The following is a 20,357-nucleotide window of genomic DNA, read 5'->3' as shown; positions in this document are numbered from 1 at the left end:
AAAAGTAAATACGTTTTTTTAAAAATATCATTTAAAAAAATTGGCCTCGTATAAATTTACATAAGTTTTTTTTCCGTAGTTTTTCGTATCATTTATAAACCAAAATTGACGGTATTAGTTCGAGTTCTATTTGTCACTAGGGAGGGGAAGGTAAGGATCTGTCTAGGGTCTTGCTTAGCATGATGGGATCTATGAACGCTTAGTCATTGAAAATCCAAGATGGAGGTCGAAACAGCAAGAGAAAAGGCTCTTTCAGACTACAAAAAGAAACTCCTAGAGCATAGAGAACTAGAAGCCAGGTTAAAAGAAAGTAAGTCAATATTCTCATTAACCATGATACAAACCTATATAGGTTTCAGACTTAAAACATTCCAGTTGAAAATAGCTTCAAATGTGCTTTGGTCACATTGTTTGAGCTCAATACCGGTAGTCAAGAAATTTTTGACAATGAGCTTAAATATTTCTTGATCTCCATAATAAATGCCCAAACTCCAGATGATTTATCTTTGCACTTAATAAAGCTTTCTCAATATCTTTTATTTTTAATCATTCAGTGCGAGAACAGCTGAAGGAATTTACAAAAGACTACGACAAGTCTGAAAATGATCTTAAAGCTCTTCAAAGTGTAGGCCAGGTAAAGACGTTAACTAGTATGAGAATTAAAAGATAAAACTCTTGTTGAATTTGCCTTGCGTTCAGATATATCATAACTACAGATCCAGAGGAAAAAAAATACTAAAAATTGATGTAACGATTATTTAGATATAACAGTATGAAGTTGAAGGTTGATTACTCTGGTATTTTTTTATGAATGTAAGTTTTAAGTGGCTTTTTGGTTGTATTAAAGATTGTTGGTGAAGTGTTAAAGCAGCTAACAGAAGAAAAATGTAAGTATTTGAAATACCTTCAAATTTATTGGTCTTTTGTGGAGGGAGGAAAAGACAAAAACCTTTTCTTACAAGAAGCTGAAATTCATTTTCAAAGTACTGTTTTACATTTTTTAATAGCTTCTTATATAACTTTTGCATAGTATTGCCTTCCTACACTAAAAGAAATACCTCTTTACTGTATGTATCCTAACAGTGATGCAGAAATTGTATGCTTAATGCTTTTAAGTTGGGCAATATATCTTTCACTTTGCAGCTCCCATCCTTGATACTTCTGCTTATGAACACTTAACTTGTAAATGACACATACACTATACTATTCTATTGAAAATATGCCTTACTTGCCTAATGTAGCACAACATATGATTTAGGAGAATGAGTGGTTACAAATCTTGCCACTTAATGCTTTTACCTGAGTTCGATAATGAAATAGGAATTGATGTTTTGATTGTCTATTTCCAGTCATCGTGAAAGCTACAAATGGCCCACGTTATGTTGTTGGTTGTAGAAGACAGGTACAGTATATGTTGCTCTAGTTATGTATGAGAAAAATAGCATTAATATCATTTTTTGAATTATAGGAAAATTTGTGATAAACAATTTAGAGAGATATTCTTTTCAATCTTAATATGTTGTCATTTCAGGTTGATAAAGCAAAACTAAAGCAAGGCACACGTGTGGCTCTGGATATGACTACACTGACCATTATGAGGTAAATAACTAATCAATACAATCAATGTAGCAAGTTATTCAAAGATCTAAAAGTGTTTGAGTTGAGGGGGAGGGAGGGAGGGAGGGATACATGTACCTCAAAGAATGGCCTATAAAATTTTAAAAATTTTCAGGACTAGAAATGACAGCTTGTCAGTCCCCGGTCATGTTGACTAGGCAAATTAGTTTTATCTGGGTCGTACCTCATTTCTGGGTCAAGGTTATTGGTTAAATAATCAACAAGGCAAATATCTGATCAGATAAGATATTCTGACTGGATAATGTCCTATGACCAGCTATTATCTTTATAGACGTCCAGATGTCTTATCATTTATGTGACTTTTTTTTTATAAGATACCTACCCAGAGAAGTTGACCCTCTTGTTTACAACATGTCACATGAAGATCCTGGTGATATTACTTACTCTGATGTTGGAGGATTAAGCGAGCAGATTAGAGAGCTAAGAGAGGTAAAGCCAACTTATGCCAAGATAATAAACTAGATAAATTTGTACACATTTTGACAATTTTGACAATTCTAAACATATTTTTTGAGAGAATGAGAGAAAAATATCAAAAATATTCTCTTTACTTCATTATACACACCGAACGCATAATATATTACTATTATATTTTTCTGTACATGAGTAAGTCATCATCATCATCATTTTTCGCAACAAAAGGCTGTAGTATGTAAGTAGTAACATGATTATTCCTTTAAATCCAGGTAATAGAACTTCCTTTGACAAACCCAGAACTCTTCCAGCGAGTAGGTATATCACCACCCAAGGGATGCCTTCTTTTTGGTCCCCCAGGTGAGTCACTGATTCTCTGTATACTTGTATAGCAACTGTTCATAAATGCTTACAGTACAACTCACAAAAATATGATCCCACATTTAATGTATTCAAATGTACATCTATGCATGGGCTTTTCCCTGCCCAAGGGGTGTTTGCATGTCTTATTTGGTAAAACCAGCTAGTTTCCCATTAAAGTGTATCAGTTTAACATACAGAACCTGTGTATAGATGTACAGCTGTATGCGAAAATATTAAATGTGGCCATACTGTACCTTTGCACATTGTCCTGAAACTTAGGGCCCATGGGGAGCAGCTTGGGGTTAGGTGGTGCTGGTCTCACATGATACCATATTAAACATGATTATCATAATGACTAGCTGTTACTGGTTGGGACTGTGTTGGTGTATTGAATACAAAACAAGTAAGAAGTACACATAAAAACAGTGTAAAACATTTACAGTAACAATACTTGCATATTGGGCATTAAGTCCTTTGTCAGAGTCTTGAACATTGGTGACTTTAAAAACGTGATGTTCATGAACCTCATTTTCTTTAGTCCTACCAAATTCCAGAGGAGTGTTTCATGACCCTTCATAATTTTTACTTTCTTCTCATAAAAGGTAAAAGACCTCAAGACTTTTATACATTTGATTGGTTTTATTCCCAGGTACTGGCAAAACTCTGCTTGCAAGAGCAGTTGCTAGTCAACTTGATGCTAACTTTTTAAAGGTTGGTTTTGGTTTCAACTCTATAAAAATAATCTAAAAATCTATTGAGCTTTCTCTGTTGTATCACGGTGTGGGACAATCACAACTAAATGAAAACCAATTAAATCAAAGCGGCCCAAGATCGAATTCGAATTTGCAAATTGATTTTTGAGGAGGGAGGAAAACAGGAGGAGAGAAGCACCAAGCTACTCTACTCACGATGACACTGAGACTGGCAGGAATCAAACCCTGGTCGCATTGGTTAGAGGCAGCACATTAGTAGTGCAGGCCACCCATGCTACTATTTATACAGTATGATTGAACGTCATGTTAAAGACAAAGCTTTTACCTGTAAATCAGTAATAATGATAATTATTTTCACAAATTGATAACAAGGAAGATTGACTTTATGATTGTGTCTGGTTTAGGTGGTATCAAGTGCAATTGTCGACAAATATATCGGAGAAAGTGCTAGACTTATACGAGAAATGTTTGGTATGTTATTAATCAATAAAATTATTAACTCCATGTCAAGACATACACAAGGGCGGATTGGGGGGGCAAAGGGCGGACAAACTCAATTAGCCCCCCCCCCCCCCCCCGTCTAAAATTTTGTCTAAAAATACATGTACTCTATATTCTAAATCTAAGATACAGTACCAACCTATTGATTAATAGTAGGCTGAGCTGATTAGTGATAATTCAAGAAAAAGAAAAGAAATGGTTATTTGAATTAAACCTTAGTTTCTCTTCATTTAGCCACTCTGTCTTGCTTATGATTGAATTTTGACATCTTTGCTGTGATTTTATTTTCCCCATTAGGATATGCCAGAGATCACGAGCCTTGTATTATATTTATGGACGAAATAGATGCCATTGGTAAGTTACAATCAGAGCGAGTGAGAAACAGGGAGGGCAAAAACCAGATGCACGGAACCATTCAAAATCCATATAGTGTACAATGCAGTAGTCACAGTATGTGTGCCATATATATCTTACACAGGTATACATCAAAATGCTCTGTTATTCATCTTTCTTCATACAATATAAAACTCTAGGGCTGGGTCTTAAGGGACTGGTCATTATTTATCGAGGGGGGGGGGGGGCTGGTGCAATATTAAATATGCTATGCTTGATTTTTGCTAACCCATGCTTTTCCTTCCCTTTCCTTTAAGCATGATTTTTGCTTAAACCCATGCATAAAAAATGCTGACCCACCCCTATTTGCACCAGCCCCCCCTCTCGATAAATAATGACCAGTCCCTAAATAGAATATATAAAATTAAAAGATAATGGATTGTTTGCTGTTTAAGGTGGCAGACGTTTCTCAGAAGGAACATCAGCTGACAGAGAAATTCAGAGAACTCTTATGGAGGTGAGGCGGCATATTTTACTAGGCTTGTATGCAAACATAGAATGCCCATAGAATAATTATTATTTCAAATTGTATTGTAACTCATCTCTGGGGTCTCAGGCATCACATGAAACTAGACTAGGTCTCACCCTTAATAAAGATTTTTTTCTGAATTCTTCAGTTAAAATGCAATTTGATCTGTAAGTTGGCCAGCCCAGAAGCTAATTCAGGGTATATCCATCTGTGAGTCGACCATGGCCTTACTTTGATCAGTGCGGAGGTTATTTCAGGGTATCTTTACAAATTTGAATGTTTAAATGTGTTTGTTATTTACAGCTGTTGAACCAGATGGATGGTTTTGATGTTCTAGGACAGGTAATGTTTCTTTCTTTTATCATGCTGCATTGAATCTCTTCTCCTTCTTTGTGACAGTCATTAGAGAGATTTTTCATTCAAACTTTATTCCTGAAAGAAAGTAATATGAGTTTTGAGCGTGAAATCAATCATAATTTCAAATGAGAGGCAGAAGGCTTTTATGGGGCATATTTATATTATAGGTAAAAATGATCATGGCAACCAATCGACCGGATACTCTAGACCCTGCTCTGTTGCGCCCTGGACGACTGGACAGAAAAATAGGTAATATGATATGACAAGATATGTCAAACCAGAAAACCAAAACTATTTCCTGATTATCCCATTTCGCATTTAACCCCCTTATTTCATCGTATAGAAATTCCACTGCCCAATGAGCAAGCAAGAATGGACATCCTAAAGATTCACTCATCGAAAATCACCAAACATGGCGAAATCGGTGAGTCGATTATAGTCACTGACATGCAGACATTCGAATAAAAAAACGATTTTCAGCTTCAAAAGTTTCAAGGAATTTGTGGCTCAAGATACGTTCTTAATCGTTCTATCCATATTTTATTCATTCATCCATCCATTCATCCATTCATTCACTCACTCTTATTCATTACTCTTATTAATTTTTCCTTTGTTGACATTCCCACAATAGTCTTGTATCGATAATGCGATCTTATTAACCTTCAGATTACGAAGCAGTAGTAAAGCTGTCCGATGGCTTCAACGGCGCCGATCTACGCAATGTCTGCACTGAAGCAGGTAGGTATTTGTTATCCCATCCCATCCCATGACGTGTAGAATTTGTGATACGTTCACGGCACGGATGTTTAAAGTCTGCTAAACAATCACAGCACGTAAGATAACTGCTAGCCAGAACACTTTCATGGTTACGGTACTGATCTTAGGACATTAAGCCAATCAGCAGTCGAGATGAACCTCTAGTCTATGCCAGCTAAAATGCTTGAGCGCAGACAAGGTTACTCAGGGGCGTAGCCAGGGATCTTGCAGGGGAGGTGCACAGGCAATGGGTAATGATTTGCAGAACCAAAACAAAATAAAACAAAAAAGGAATAATGAGCGAGTGACTCTTAAAAATGCTACAATTTAACCAATTGACATCAGATTTTTATGTGTCTGTCCTCTTATTGACAATAAATTGCGTCATCACATTGTCAAAGTAGTGTGGATTCACGAGGCGTAGCCGAGTGGATCCGCATACTACTTTGACAATGTGATGGCGAAATTTATTGTCAATAAGAGGACAGACACATAAAATCTGATGTCAATTTGTTTTTTACAATAACAAAAACGAAAAAAACTTCTCATTTTTAGCGATCAAAACAACCAACGGAAAGAGCGCGCGCTCGTTGACGTCAGCTTTATCTGTCTGTCCTCTTATTGATGATAAAAAATAACCAATCAGCGCGCGAGAAATTTGTAAGCTATTGTAAAAATGCAGATGGCAAGTGGTCTTACTTTAATCAAAAAACAAGGCCCCCCCCGGTTGCGGCCCTGTTACTGGATGGCACGGACGTTAAGTGATCTAATGAATTCCTTGGAATATTTTTCTTGCAGGAATGTTCGCTATTCGAGGTGAGAGAGAATATGTCATAGAAGAGGACTTCATGAAGGCAGCTCGTAAAGTATCAGAAAACAAGAAGCTTGAATCGAAGTTAGACTACAAACCCGTCTAGAGCAATGCATTGAAAACCTTAGTACGCGATACTACTTGTGACCATTGTTTGAAAGAAGCAATTAAACCCCCAGAGTAACATTAGCTATCTTGTTCTTGGTGATGTTTTTAAATATTTTGAATATAGATATACCTTGGTAGATGGTACCGCGATTATGGTTTTCTTAGATAAAAAGAATAAAAGAATAAGATCTAAAATGGAGTTATCACCTTTTGCAACATACGAGGGGGGAGGGGGGCTTTATCTTTACGGATTGGCCTTCTCTCCGTGAACGTATTCGGTGAATACGCCACTTGAAATCGCAACTTTTTGAAAACGGATACATGTAGACGACGAAAACGATTCGAAAATGCTACGTGTGGATGAGAATTTATTTGAAAACGGAATACAAAAAAAATCCATTTTCAACTGATATCCAGATACGTGGGAAAGGGGCCTGAAACAGAGTTTTTTTTACCAAGGTCGCCTAAAACATGATAGCACAATAGCCCACTTCTGGGATATACTTCGCTTGTCACGCACAAAGGTATGAGGCTACGTGGTGAATGCTCAGTCGTTCGTAACAGGCGGTAAGAATAAATCTAATTTAGCACGTAGCCTCATACTGAAACCTTGGTGCGTGACAAGCGAAGCATATCACGGAAGTGAGAAATATGACAAACAGCGAGGAACGCCTGCTATTGTTTTATACATATAAGCTAGAACAGCCTAAAAACACCAAGGTCTTGCTAGTCTCCCTCGCATCCGTTTTTAGTGTCGTCACGCAACGCTCCCTTTGTGGGGAGGGAGCGTTGCGTGACGAGACTAAAAACGGATGCGAGGGAGACTAAGGTCTTGCTTTGTTTGTGCGAAACCCCAATGGCTACGTCGATTTCGTCGTTGCTGCCAATGCGACAATCGTCCATCATGTGTGCGAAACACATTCAAGGATTTCTTCATAAGAATATCAAGAGATTAGTCTTATTGACCTCCTCCAGATGCAAGTGAGTAGTCAAGCATACATATACTGTTTGTTGGTTTGTTGATCTGCGGCAGGCTCAAAAGTTCATTTCTTCAGCTGTGTTTTATCGGTTCGTTGCCGAAAGCCAAAAACAGCGGAGGTCAAATTTTCACCAAACTGTATTTATACCGCTCAAATCCAACAAAAAGCATCTTTGCCCATCAAGATTTTCGAACCAAAATGTGTAATAATACCTCTCGTACTTCGAATCTTGTATTGTTTAAACCTATAGAAAGGCCCTGTTTGAAACGACGACACGAGAGCCCGCGTATTAAGAGCGACGAACGACAGAAATAAATCAACAGTGAATTTCTTAGTGCTACTAGTAAGATTTCAAAAGCGTTTATCTGACTTATCTACTCTCAGCGTACGAGGAAAATAAATACATAAAATCGAGTCAGATGCTACGGAAATGCATGATATATTAAAGAGACTCATTCTGATTGCCACCCTTTATTGCGGTTTACGTTACATTTTTTGCGAGGGCTTTCAAAGGAAAGCCTGAGCTTTAAAAAATGCAAGCCGTTTTTTTTTTCGTTTTGTCGTCAAATGGGGGGTCATACAGCTGCAGAATGCTGTGTTTTGCGAAGAAAGCTTTCGAAAGAATCATGTATTTTACGCTCATATCGCATACAAATCCACACGCCATTCGTGGTAGGCCCACACTAAAAGATGTCGAGCGTTTTCGGAACTGGTATGTCGCACGAAGTCTATAGTTTGAAAAATACTAGATCTCACGAGATAAAAAATAAGCCATATATGAGTTCAAGCTATGAAAACACTAACAAAACCATGACTGCTGACTGATCAACTAACTATGACGCTGAAATGAACATCTCAGATGCTGAGAAAATCATCTTCACGAGAAGAACTTTGAAGGTCACGCTATTACAACAACAGCGAAGGAAATCGCTATATTGGATCAAGAGGATTGTCAACGAAGGAACTTGAATCGTAAATATCTAAGCTTAACTTTTGTGTTAAATATCCTGATTATTTTGTTTGCTTTTATTTTGCTCAATAGCTGTAAGGTACGATTTAATAGGGCGTACATAATCACTACTATCATTTTACGAGCGATCACGAATGTTGGTTACATTACATGTGCAGTTGCACGTGCTTAGCACGAGAAGACAATGGTAAATATTTTTACAGACTGTGATATATTAGAAAAAGTTATCAATTTTACAAATGTACAAGAACATAATGATGTTATAGTGTCAATGAAAGTACAAGAATTCAGATCTCGTTATGCAAAGTATCTATATCATGAAGTGTGATACATTGTTATTCAGGGGCGTAGCGAGGACCTAGGAGCTGGGGGGCACTGATCCAAAATGAAAAAAAAATTCAAATTCTCCCACGTGCAGATTCCAGGCTCTGACCGGGTTCGCAGTGCACAGGTAGCCCAGTCCGGATAACTTCGTATAAATTCGCACTTTTGTAGGTTTTAATAATTCATTTTCCTCTTTCGTTTCGGTTTGATATGTTTTTTTTTGTTGTTATTCTTTTTTCAAAAAAAGTTTTTTTCAAAACTTTTGGGGAGTACGTGCCCCCCCCCCCCCCCCCCGTGCCCCCCCTCGCTACGCTACTGTTGTTATTTATTTCTGACTACTACTTTCAGTTAGTGTCGGTCAATCCTCTTTACTAAGAGTGAGCAAACTCCACCAAGTTTTAAAACGGTCGGGTGCAATAGAATTAATTTGCTTGTAAGAGTGTAGAAATGATTGGTAGAATAAGAGGATAATTGTATAATACATTCTCATATTTTTGTATGTCATAAATAGAATGAATGAATAAAAGGAGTTTTGTATATCAAATCACAAAGCCAAAACTGTAGACATTACTACTTGATTTTATTTCAACAAATTTCAACAAATTTCAACAAATTTCCACATCTTAGGACACAGAAACATTTTGAACTCAAGGCATAACTATTTTGATGTGTTCAGTATAACAGAACATTTACCTATATATCTTGCTTAATGTTTTGTAGTTATTGCAATAGGAAAATATCATATACTGTGTTCAATTTTATAAAGAAAGAACTGTAACTGGACTATTTGAACACAACATTTTTCCACAGAACTATCTTGCAACATTATAGAAGGGTGACTTCTCATAAACAAAAAACTGAACGTGACTTATAAATAAAAAAATAAAATAAAAAACGTGTATATTGTTTCAGCAATCTTATTAGATACAAACAAATGACGAAAGTTGATCCGAAACGCTTTCTACTGTAATCAACCTTACTATAACAAATTTGCCAAGCTATTACCAAAATATAAAGGAATTATACACCAGATACATGATTCGCTCCATACATTTCTTTGTAGTTTATGATCAAAATATCAGTAGTAAAGGAGAAAGAAATACCCAAACACCCCAAAATATAAATTATAGTCACAAGTAATGTGAAATAAGCACATTAGCCACCCTTTCGGCTTCATAGGAATAAAATAAATTAAGGATTTATATACAAAGAAACGTATGGAGCGATGTTCGATGTTGAGTGTATGACGTCACAGACTCCAAAAAATAATCGTAAAAATATCATACTTTCGTCCTGAATATCGAGAAAACACTTCATACAGTGATTATTGGACCTTTAAAGAGTATTCTTAGGAAGTATCAGCTGAATCCAAGTTTGAGCGATTTTCGTCAGAGTAGCACTTTAAGTTACGCATGTTAAAACACCTGAATATGGATACAGTAATACCGCGTTTGGAATCCACGTTTTGATTGTCCCATAGTAAAGCACCTCTTTTGTTAGGTTTGATTGTTTGGATGCCGATCCTAAAGGACTGAATTTGAAGGAGCTCTTTTTTTTGTTTGCATAGTATAAAACGAGTTCGAAAATGTTTTATGGCCTTCCCCCTAAGTTTCCATTCATGAAATGAAAAATCTACAGTATTATATGTACAGTATTATAGACCGTCCACCCCTTTTAAGAAGTTCAAATTTGTGTGAGACACAACTTGTTTTCATACCCATATATACCCTCCTTTACTTTATGACCAGTCCCTAAGTATAACTTGCAAATGGTGCAAGATGCCCTAATGACTATGACTCAATTATAAGCTAACAAAGAATCTTGATTCTCTACAAAATGACAAAACGTTTTGGAAAATTTGAGAATTTTCCACCCAACTATTGCTTTGTTTGTCTTGTCCTTAGCTAGAGACCCGTTTTGGCGTAGCTGTATTTTCGTTTAAAAGGCTCCAATTACATTTCCTTTTAACTTTGTTTGGGCTGCTTGTGGAGGGAGTAGTGAAGTGCATACTGCTATACTCACCCTACTTTTCAGTGATATTGACCTGCCAATCACTCTTTTATGCTGTAGATCCTATCAAGCCTTTCAAACATCTCCTCAAGATGAACTTTTCTCACCACTCGACCCTTGTGAACTGGCTTCAAAGAAAAAGTACCGTTTAGCAGGGATCAAATATCTTCCTGACTCTGACTGTAAGGAATTCCCAGAGTTCCTAGCAAACCCTCGACAAGGTCTTCCACAAGCGTACAAGATACAGCATGCTGACCAGTTTTCTATAAGTGAGTGGGCTCAACACTGCAGAAAGCTGCTCGATGAACAGTTACCAAAGTATGGTGTGGTGTTCTTTCGAGGACTTCCTCTGTCTAATGAAGAACATTTCACGTTGTTTTCAAATGCCTTGGGTTATACTGCCATTGGATACGAAGGCGGAACCACGGTAAAACCAAATTATGGTAAAGCCAAAAGTACGTTCATATCCTCTGTTGAAGACAAGGCTTACACAATGGAACCACACAGTGACATGACATATTGGCCTGTTTATCCTTCTAAGGTATGTGTTTCTATCCATCCATCCATCCGCCCACCCACCCACCCATCCATCCATCCATCCATCCATCCATCCATTCATTCACCCATCCACCATCCATCCACCCACCCACCCACCCACATGGACACTGAATAAAGAGAAATACAGATTAATAAATGTTTTTATTTTTAGGTAATCTTCTACTGTGATGTAGCACCTGAGGAGGGTACTGGGGGCCTGACACCCATTACCAAAATCTCTGAGGTTATGGAACGGCTTGATCCAAAGTTGGTCCAAAAATGCGAAGAAAAGAAGATTCGTTATCATCGGTATCTTCATAACGGAAAGGGATACCTCCCTTGGCAAGTCACCTTCCGTACTGATGATCGTAAGGTAATGCGTAATAGCAATGCTTGAATATTCCAGTTTCTTGTTCTCTTTGCTCAGCCTTAGCCTCAGTTATACGTTATAACATTCAACCATTTAACCGAAACCCGTAGCATTTTAATCAACTCGTATTTTTCCGTATTGTACGTACATTCCTTACTATACAATGGACCTTAATGAAAGAAAAGAAGACATTTGTACACAATTGACACTAAGACTGAACAAAGGCAAACTTGAAATGGAAGTATTCGATGGGGGTTTCAAACTACTACACGTGGTACAAATAAGAAACCCTGCTTGGTCGATAAGCTCATGAATAATTAATGAGTATAAGATTTATATTTCAAGTTTGCGCTCTCTCTTTATTGTTTCACAGGCCAATGTTGTGTTTGCTAGCGCGGTTTTGCAATCACTTATTGCAATAAATATTCTAACCAATCATGTCAGCTTTTGAAATTTCTAGTGTTTCAGAGTATCTGGCATTTCTTTGAGCATGCGCAGTAAGAGTGAATGGGCTCTGGAATCTAGATTTGCTATAGGACGTGAAAAATCACCGAATGATGTTCTAGCGAGGACGGCAACAGCGAGGACGGCAACAGCAAGGACGACGACGAGGGATCAAAAAGTTTTGGAAGCGTCCTTGTGTCATTGTCCGGCGTCGCCCTCCTCGCGACTCGCTGACACGTGGATCTTAAAGTAGTAACAGCAGCACCAGCAGCTCCTTTTAACTCGTATGTGCCTTACCTTACCTAAATCTTTTAAACTTTTTACCTGTAGGAGGTTGAAAAGTATTTAGAAGCCAACAAACTCTCCTACAAGTGGCACGAAGACGACAGTCTTTCCTATTGGCTCAACCTACCGGCCATTATACGTCATCCAGTAACAGGAGAGAAGGTCTGGTTCAACCAATATGATTCTCACCATTGTACCTATATAAAACACCACTCCTCACCGATGTTAAAAGAGCTCACTTTTGAGTCAGATTTCCACTACCCGACCCATACTACTTATGGAGATGGCACAGATTTAGAGCCGGAAATGCTCCAACACATCCGGGCCATTAAATGGCAGTGTAGTGTGGGTGTTCAATGGAAGAGGACGGATATGATCGTCTTCGATAATCTGAAGGTCATGCATGGAAGAATGAGCTATACTGGAGAACGTAGATTACTAGCCTATATTTGCAGGGACTAGCCGATAGAATGAGCAGACTATAAGCCAGACATGGTAGACTTAACTATACTGGAGAACGTAGATTACTAGCCTATATCTGCAGGGACTAGCCGATAGAATGAGCAGACTATAAGCTACCAAATTTCGCATGTGTGTTTCTTGCTACATTAGGCAGATTAAGATTTCCGTTTTTCCTTCCCGCAAACGGCAAACGTGACCACGTTTTCATTGTTTCCCTACATTTCACTTTACCTTTTGCAAACCTTCTCACCAAAGACAAGTATTCTTTTGTTTATCTATTACTTGGAGATTTTTGCGATTCCATTTCACTTATTTTAAACGGAATTTTTTAATGGTCAGCTGCGTTTTACGTTTGCCGTAAACGGGGATCTTAAACTTTCTATTGTCTAGGCACGCTATCCGACAACCGTGAACTTCAGTTTACGAGCGTACCAATATAAATAGTGATTGACATATTTCCAAGACGGCGTCTATTTCGTTATCCTAAAACAATCCCAGAATGCACTGTAATGCCAACTCGACTAAGTCATTAATTACAGAATTAAATTTTCATATGTTTTAATCTGATTTGTGAAATACTTGAGATTTAACGCGTTCGCCGATTGGCTGGCTACTGTGTTTATATCAAAGGATAGAGACACACTCGCGCAAAATTGTACAAAAATACTTTGTCAAGAGCAATATAAAACGGATGCTTATGTCTGTATCGTGTCTCGCTTCTCTTGTGCTCTAGACTCTTCCACGGTTCGAAAAGTAAGATTCCCATGGGAGTGTAGTACCATTCCGTGGACGTTGCTTAGATCATGTGTTGATTCAGTTCATATTCGTCCCCACATCTGACTTCAGGTATGACGTCACGCACAGTGAACACTGACTTATGACAGAACCCCGACCCCACCCCTATAAAAACTGAAGCACAAAATTGCGATGTATTTGTATAAAAAAATCAACAAAAAGATAAGTAAAATAAACACGAACCGTACCACAGGTAGCCTAATTAAGGAAGTACTCGTCGACATGATGCTGACAAAATAACCTCTCATGCTAGCCGCCTTCGCAGGCTAAACCATATATTCTCTGTTGGTATCCCTGTGTTGAATTATATGGCAGAGAAGAACTCGCCACAGGAAGCCCGAGGAGCAAATATTCCAAACCCAGCGTTACATTCTTAGATAACAATTACGGCTCAGTTTTGAATTGTTAATTGGATTACCCTGCAATTCAATGCCGTAAGGTAATACTCGGGAAAATCTTATGACCTTAGTTGTACTAACACGTAACGTATAGTGTGATTGTAAAGGTTGGTACAGTGAACTGCAATGTCTTTATCGTTGTTCTTGTCGGTCTCCAGACGACAGTCATCAATTGTGAAACATTTACAGAGGTTTCATGCAGCCAAAATCTCCAGAAGAACAGCAGTACTTGGCTATTATCGAGAGAAGTAAGTAAAACCTTTACAAATCACTGATGTAAGGGATAAACTTTTTGTCCAGTAAATCAAGGGAAATCTAACTATGGGTAGAACTGAATCGCTCCTGTTACATCTCAGATAGGAGGCCGTTACATGTAACGAATGCACAAACAACGGCTCAGAGGATTCCGTTTTAGTTGGTAAAAGGCGTTCATTTTTCCAATTTATTATCAGATCCTATCAAGCCTTTCAAGAATCTCATCAAGATGAACTTTTCTCACCACTCGACCCTTGTGAACTGGCTCCAAAGAGAAAGTATCCTTTAGCAGGGATCAAATATCTTCCTGGTTCTGACGGTAAGGGATTCCCAGAGTTCCTAGCAAACCCTCGACAAGGTCTTCCACAAGCGTACAAGATACAGCATGCTGACCAGTTTTCTATCAGTGAGTGGGCTCAACACTGCAGGAAGCTGCTCGATGAACAGTTACCAAAGTATGGTGTGGTGTTGTTTCGTGGACTTCCTCTGTCTACAGGAGAACATTTCTCATTGTTTTCAAATGCCTTGGGTTATACTGCCATGGGATACGATGGAGGAACTGGGGAACGACCCACGTTTGATCAAGAAGCTCAGATCTATGTTTCTACTTTAGAAGACAAGGCTAACAATATGGAGCCACACAACGAGATGTCGTATTTGCCGGTGTATCCTAGAAAGGTAACATGGCAGTGTATATTACTTATTATTTGTTTCTTCCAGCTGATCTGAAATAGTGACGTATCTAAAAGACTGGATGTAAACTGCGAATAGCGCAGCGCAACAGTGACGTCATAAAAACGAAGACAAAGGCGAAATTCGGACAAACAAACTTACAAGTTTACTTTCAGCAGATAATTTTCACAGCCGATCGCAGTTGATCTTAGTTTACATGGGTTATTATTGTAACTTTAAGCAAAAATAATAAAATCGATTCGTATAATCCTCGTAGCGGTTAAACAGAATGCAATGTTTGTCCGAATCTTTAAGCTATTTTTAGGATCAGTGCGCTGCGCTATTGACGCACCAGCTGAAAAGTAAAACATGCCTTTCATTGCAATAAATCTAAAACTCATTAATTAGTGTGTCATTGTTATCAAGCACTTATATTAGCAGCTTTCTTTTTCATTTGGTGGCCTGGAAATCCATAATATTGAAGAGAAAAGTGACAACTCAGTTTTGCAAATTTTCTCGATTCCGATTTGCTAACACTTTTCCTCAGATCACCAATCACATCACCTGTAGCTCTGATAGCTCTGGCCCGTTAGGTTCCGTCCATACTTATGTCGGCTTTGAACCGCTTCGCTCTTAGAATCGTTTTTGATTTTTTTTTTACTCTTTCCGGCAATAATTCTTTTCATTCGAAAGGCAAACTTGCTTATGTTATGACGCGCCAAAAACCTAATATGATGGAAAATGGCGTTTCGATCTATACAAAATTGTTCAGTGACATCAACAATCTCGCTCTTCTCACTTAACGAAAGTGCTCCTCGATTTTACTCTGGAATAATTGAAGCGCTATGGAACTAAAAAGTTTCGGTAGCTAGAAAATGATCGACGTTTATGGAGCTTATTATGTCCCAGACGCCGTCAAGGAAACGCCCTATAAATATGTCATTATTTCATCACTAAAATTGATTTTTCAGGTAATATTTCACTGTAACGTACCACCAGAAGCGGGCTGTGGAGGAGTAACGCCCATTACCAGGAACTCTGAGATACTAGAGCTACTTGATCCAAAGATAGTCCAGAAATTCGAAGAGAAGCAGGTTTGTTACATTAGAACTCAACCCGATGGAATCAAAAGTTACCTTCCTACGTGGCAAGACTCATTTCGTACCGACGACCGCAAGGTAAAGAGTGACGAAAAGACGAGTTAATAGCCCACTTTAGATCGAGATATGCTGCGCTTGTCACGCACAAAGGTTTCAGTGTGAGGCTAATTGATTCGTGACAGGAGAAAAGATTCCATTCAATTTAGCATGTAGCTTCGTACTGTGATTTTCGTGTGCGTCAAGCTAAGAATATCTCGGAAGGGTGCTATTGGATTAGTGTTTGATGGTCAGCGTGAGAGTAGTCTGTAGAAAGCTAGACTGTTGTGGCTGGAGACTCAAATCAACTCAGGATCAGCTGGACTGTCAGTGACTATTATATCGCGAGTTAAAAAAAAATTTTTTTTGCTTCACAGAGAGTTGAAAAAGTTTTAGAAAAAATAAAATCTACGTACAAATGGAACCAAGATGGCAGTCTCTGTTACCGGTACAATTTACCAGCAACCATCTACCATCCACAAACAGGAGAAAAAGTTTGGTTTAACCAGGCTTGCGCTCACCACTGTACTTACTTAAAAAACTCACCGATGTTTGACGGAGTTATCTTCGAGTCTGACTCTCACTACCCCACTCATACTACTTATGGAGACGGGACCGAAATTGAACCGGAAGTGCTCCAGTACATCCGGGAGATTGGATGGAAATGTACCGTGGGATTCGAATGGGAGAAAAGTGACACTTTGGTGCTTGACAATCTTAAAGCCAGGCATGGTAGACTTAGCTATACTGGAGAACGTAGATTACTAGTCTATATGTCTAGTGACTAGCTGATAGAATGATCATACTATGAGCCAGGCATGGTAGACTTAACTATACTGGAGAACGTAGATTACTAGTCTATATGTCTAGTGACTAGCTGATAGAATAAACAGACTATGAGCCAGGCATGGTAGACTTAACTATACTGGAGAACGTAGATTACTAGTTTATATGTCTAGCGACTAGCTGATAGAATGATCATACTATGAGCCAGGCATGGTAGACTTAACTCAAGCACTGGAGAACGTAGATTACTAGCCTATATCTGCAGGGACTAGCTGATAGAATAAACAGACTATGAGCCAGACATGGTAGACTTAGCTGTACTGGAGAACGTAGATTACTGATCTATATGTCTTGTGATCATAGCTGATAGAATAAACAGACTATAAGCCAGACATGGTAGAATGAGGTATACACCTGAGTACTATTGAGCAATTTGTCTATTTTTCAGCACGTCAATCAGTCAGGAAAAAATCAAGACCCTGGGACAGGGTATGCTTTGATACCTAGCTGTCCTGGGTGGGAGAGTTTACCCCGAAGTCTTCAACTGAGTATAAAGGCGAAGAGTTTCGAAAAACAGTGATATAGTTAATAATAAACGATTGAAGCCATTTGGGTAAAAGAATTGAAAAATATAAATATTGAAACGTAACAACGTAGCAATAGACATAGCAAAGGGAGCCCAACTTAGATATTATCATCTACTTCTGAATTACAGGCAGTGCCAGTCGCTAATAATAAATAAGAAGCCATAATAAATATAGAAAATTTATAATAAATAAAGAAAAATCTATTTAATTTTAACGCGTGCGCATTACAACGGATTGAACTCTCTACAACGATCTTTCATAGGTACACAGCACTATCAACCATGATTTAACTGTATTTTACATCCCGAATCCCCCAAAAAACTACTAACTATGCTCAAACAAATGCTCGAAATAAAACTCTAAACAGAGTAGAAATTGAAACGAAGAAAACACAGATACCGAGGCTAAGAAGGGCACAGGGAACCCATTCTCTGAAAAGTTGAACCACGAGTTCGCCACAGAGCGCGTTTGATTACTTTATTTCGTGTTGGTTTTTATTTTTGTCCTTCTTCTTTCGTTGCCTGGCTTTTTCATGTTTTGTTTTGTTTGGTTTGGTTTTGTATTTAAGCTAATTTAAAAAGTGCTTTATTTCTTGTGTTCTGGTACTAACACTTCTGGCTATCAATGTAGTCTTAGTTGATGAATATTTATTGTACCGCGATGTTTTCAGCCAATCAGAGCACAGGCAAATGATATAAACCGAACGACTTAACATATGTGTTACATAGTAAGCGAAGAGCTGATCTGTAGAGGAGTTGCTGAAGAACTGAAGAGAGCTGCTTTTGTGATGGATTCCAACGAATCATTAAAGAATACTTCGAGACACCCCAAATGCGCCCGATGTAGAAACCATGGCGTGGATTCTCATCTCAAAGGTCATAAACACCATTGTAAATGGCGGGATTGCACGTGCATCAAGTGTATCCTGATAGCAGAAAGGCAGCGAATCACAGCAGCAAGAGTAGCATTATTAAGGTATCAAACCCTGAGTGGAAATCCGGCCAATGCTGATTGGCAAGGTAATTATAACGCGGGGGAAACAAGTGTCCCAGACCACGAGGACCTGACGGATGGTGAGGCGGAACCCAGGCATCCCCTCGAGTTTCATGGCCATGTACGAGAAGCACAGAGATCGTTTACCAATACTACTGTACTCCAAGGAGCACAAGGTAAGACTGATCAAAATATTCATAAAACTCGACCAAGTTTTGTGTCAAAAACGAATATCAATTTTTTAAAGAGAGAATTCTTTTCGTATTCAAGCAGTGAGCGCCAAAAACTATTCTCAGAAAGGCTGTTGTACAAGGTTAAAATCTTGTTATTCAGAAAGTTTAACTTGTTTGGAAGTGGAGATGACCGATGAAAGTGGAATCAAAGAGTTAACCCAAAGCAAAACTTTTATTCGAAAATGAGGTTTAGGCCTTCATTTGCTTATTTCCCATATATTTTCTATAAAAAAAGCCTGACAAAGCAACATTCTAACACAAATGCAACAAAACATCTTTGTACAATTGAAAATACTGCTTCAAACAGGCATTTTATCATAGTACATCAGTTTCTAACTGTTTAAAAAAGGTTTTGAGTGTTAACCCAAAACGAAAATTGTGATCAAAACTCATACGAAGGTCTAGTGTTTGGCGCTTTTTTATTACTATTATTGCTCGTTATTGAAAAAAATATTCCTCTTAATTTTTATTTAGTAAAAAGTTGGAAAGCCAGAGTCTTTACGAGATGTCTTTAGTGCTGCCCCCTTTGAAACACCTTAACAGACTGTACATTAGCTGGGAGTATTTCAATAAAGGAATGGGTCATTGGGATAGTGTAAACTTCGTTGAGTAGTTCGTTTAATATATTGCCCTTGAATGACGTTCCGAAAGCTATCACTACTAATTGTTTGTATAGCAAAAAAATTCTTATAACACTGCTCAAATGTTTTATGTAGTTCATTGTTCATTGTTAACATTACAAATCAGTGGAGTTAATCTAAATTGTTAGATTGTGATTAAAAGGTGTTAGATAAGTAATCTGACATTATATATCTTACAATCAAATGAACAGCGTAAAAGTTACAATGTGTGAGAAAAACGTGTTCGTTAACAAATTTTTATTTGCACTTTGAAGATATCTCGACTCCTTTTTCCTCTTTTTAAGCTCCTTTTCGATAACTGTTGAGTCACAAGGCGTGAGAAACGTGTTCGTTCAGGAAGTCGTGCTTGTACAAACGACACTCACGCTTCACGGAGGGACAACCCGAAGAAATCTCCTCATGGTAAAGGAAAGAAATCGTCGAATACTCTCAGATCACGAATACCACGAGCCAAAAAAACTTTTGTTTCACTTGTAATAATGAAACGAATCAGGGAAAAGCGACTCCTTTCTGAATACGTGAAGTAGGAATTTTCTGAGAATAAGAAGGAACGTTCGAGATTTTTTACTTTTGTTTCGGCGTTCCCCCAAAAAAGAAAGAACTCGACTTATTCGGTTCTCATGTCAATCACCAAGTATGCGCCTCAATAATTTGTTTCAAGAAGGGTTAAATTAGCCACTCGTGGTCTGTTTGTGCTTGGTAAACTGGTCAATTAACGAGTACCTAAAAATAGACAGTCTTGATGGGAACCTCGTGTTCTGGCAGATTTCTTAATTCATTGTCAAAAACTGTCGTGGTCTTAAAGTTTTACAAGAAAAACACTTCACTTAAGAATAAGGTCCTTTGACGTTTCTCCTGGTAACAGTGAATAAAAGCAAAGGCACCAAACAGTGAAATTACTTTATCGAATTTTTTTCCTTTTTCTTTTCAGTATTCATAGTGTGTCTTTTCTTTTT

General features: G+C 38.0%; 3 protein-coding genes across 3 annotated transcripts; all 3 read left to right on the top strand.

The window, feature by feature from the left end:
• The first annotated feature begins 161 nt into the window (after positions 1 to 161).
• On the top strand, positions 162 to 6,604 carry LOC116301653 (26S proteasome regulatory subunit 10B). Its single transcript, XM_031710742.2, has 16 exons — positions 162 to 310; positions 555 to 634; positions 848 to 887; positions 1,350 to 1,402; positions 1,532 to 1,599; positions 1,953 to 2,067; positions 2,325 to 2,412; positions 3,065 to 3,126; positions 3,533 to 3,599; positions 3,927 to 3,983; positions 4,418 to 4,479; positions 4,795 to 4,833; positions 5,016 to 5,097; positions 5,192 to 5,272; positions 5,515 to 5,586; positions 6,403 to 6,604. The coding sequence occupies exons 1-16, from the start codon at positions 220 to 222 to the stop codon at positions 6,519 to 6,521; spliced, it is 1,176 nt and encodes a 391-aa protein (XP_031566602.1). The 5' UTR covers positions 162 to 219; the 3' UTR covers positions 6,522 to 6,604.
• Positions 6,605 to 7,329: 725 nt separating this feature from the next.
• LOC116301635 (uncharacterized) lies at positions 7,330 to 13,467 on the top strand. Its single transcript, XM_031710719.2, has 4 exons — positions 7,330 to 7,504; positions 10,868 to 11,348; positions 11,517 to 11,717; positions 12,489 to 13,467. Exons 1-4 carry the CDS (start codon positions 7,380 to 7,382, stop codon positions 12,903 to 12,905), a joined length of 1,224 nt encoding a protein of 407 aa, XP_031566579.1. The 5' UTR covers positions 7,330 to 7,379; the 3' UTR covers positions 12,906 to 13,467.
• A 553-nt stretch (positions 13,468 to 14,020) lies between these two features.
• On the top strand, positions 14,021 to 17,698 carry LOC116301636 (uncharacterized). The gene is made up of 4 exons (XM_031710721.2): positions 14,021 to 14,346; positions 14,551 to 15,031; positions 15,997 to 16,203; positions 16,539 to 17,698. The coding sequence occupies exons 1-4, from the start codon at positions 14,225 to 14,227 to the stop codon at positions 16,947 to 16,949; spliced, it is 1,221 nt and encodes a 406-aa protein (XP_031566581.1). The 5' UTR covers positions 14,021 to 14,224; the 3' UTR covers positions 16,950 to 17,698.
• Positions 17,699 to 20,357: the final 2,659 nt, after the last annotated feature.

This window comes from Actinia tenebrosa, unplaced genomic scaffold (genome assembly GCF_029948245.1).
Source record: "Actinia tenebrosa isolate PJP-AT-01 unplaced genomic scaffold, QUT_ActTen_1.0 PGA_scaffold0__85_contigs__length_37466705, whole genome shotgun sequence".
Classification (NCBI taxonomy): Eukaryota; Metazoa; Cnidaria; class Anthozoa; order Actiniaria; family Actiniidae; genus Actinia; species Actinia tenebrosa.
Note: the sequence above shows the minus strand (reverse complement) of the source record. Positions and strands in the feature narration are given on the sequence as shown.

Coding starts and splice junctions, on each gene's coding strand:
- LOC116301653 (XM_031710742.2), top strand. CDS start 220: ATGGAGGTCGAAACAGCAAGAGAAAAGGCTCTTTCAGACTACAAAAAG. Junction 3,984..4,417: donor GGACGAAATAGATGCCATTG/GTAAGTTACAAT, acceptor TTGCTGTTTAAG/GTGGCAGACGTTTCTCAGAA. Junction 5,273..5,514: donor CACCAAACATGGCGAAATCG/GTGAGTCGATTA, acceptor ATTAACCTTCAG/ATTACGAAGCAGTAGTAAAG.
- LOC116301635 (XM_031710719.2), top strand. CDS start 7,380: ATGGCTACGTCGATTTCGTCGTTGCTGCCAATGCGACAATCGTCCATC. Junction 7,505..10,867: donor TTGACCTCCTCCAGATGCAA/GTGAGTAGTCAA, acceptor TTTATGCTGTAG/ATCCTATCAAGCCTTTCAAA. Junction 11,718..12,488: donor TCCGTACTGATGATCGTAAG/GTAATGCGTAAT, acceptor TTTTACCTGTAG/GAGGTTGAAAAGTATTTAGA.
- LOC116301636 (XM_031710721.2), top strand. CDS start 14,225: ATGTCTTTATCGTTGTTCTTGTCGGTCTCCAGACGACAGTCATCAATT. Junction 14,347..14,550: donor CTTGGCTATTATCGAGAGAA/GTAAGTAAAACC, acceptor ATTTATTATCAG/ATCCTATCAAGCCTTTCAAG. Junction 16,204..16,538: donor TTCGTACCGACGACCGCAAG/GTAAAGAGTGAC, acceptor TTTGCTTCACAG/AGAGTTGAAAAAGTTTTAGA.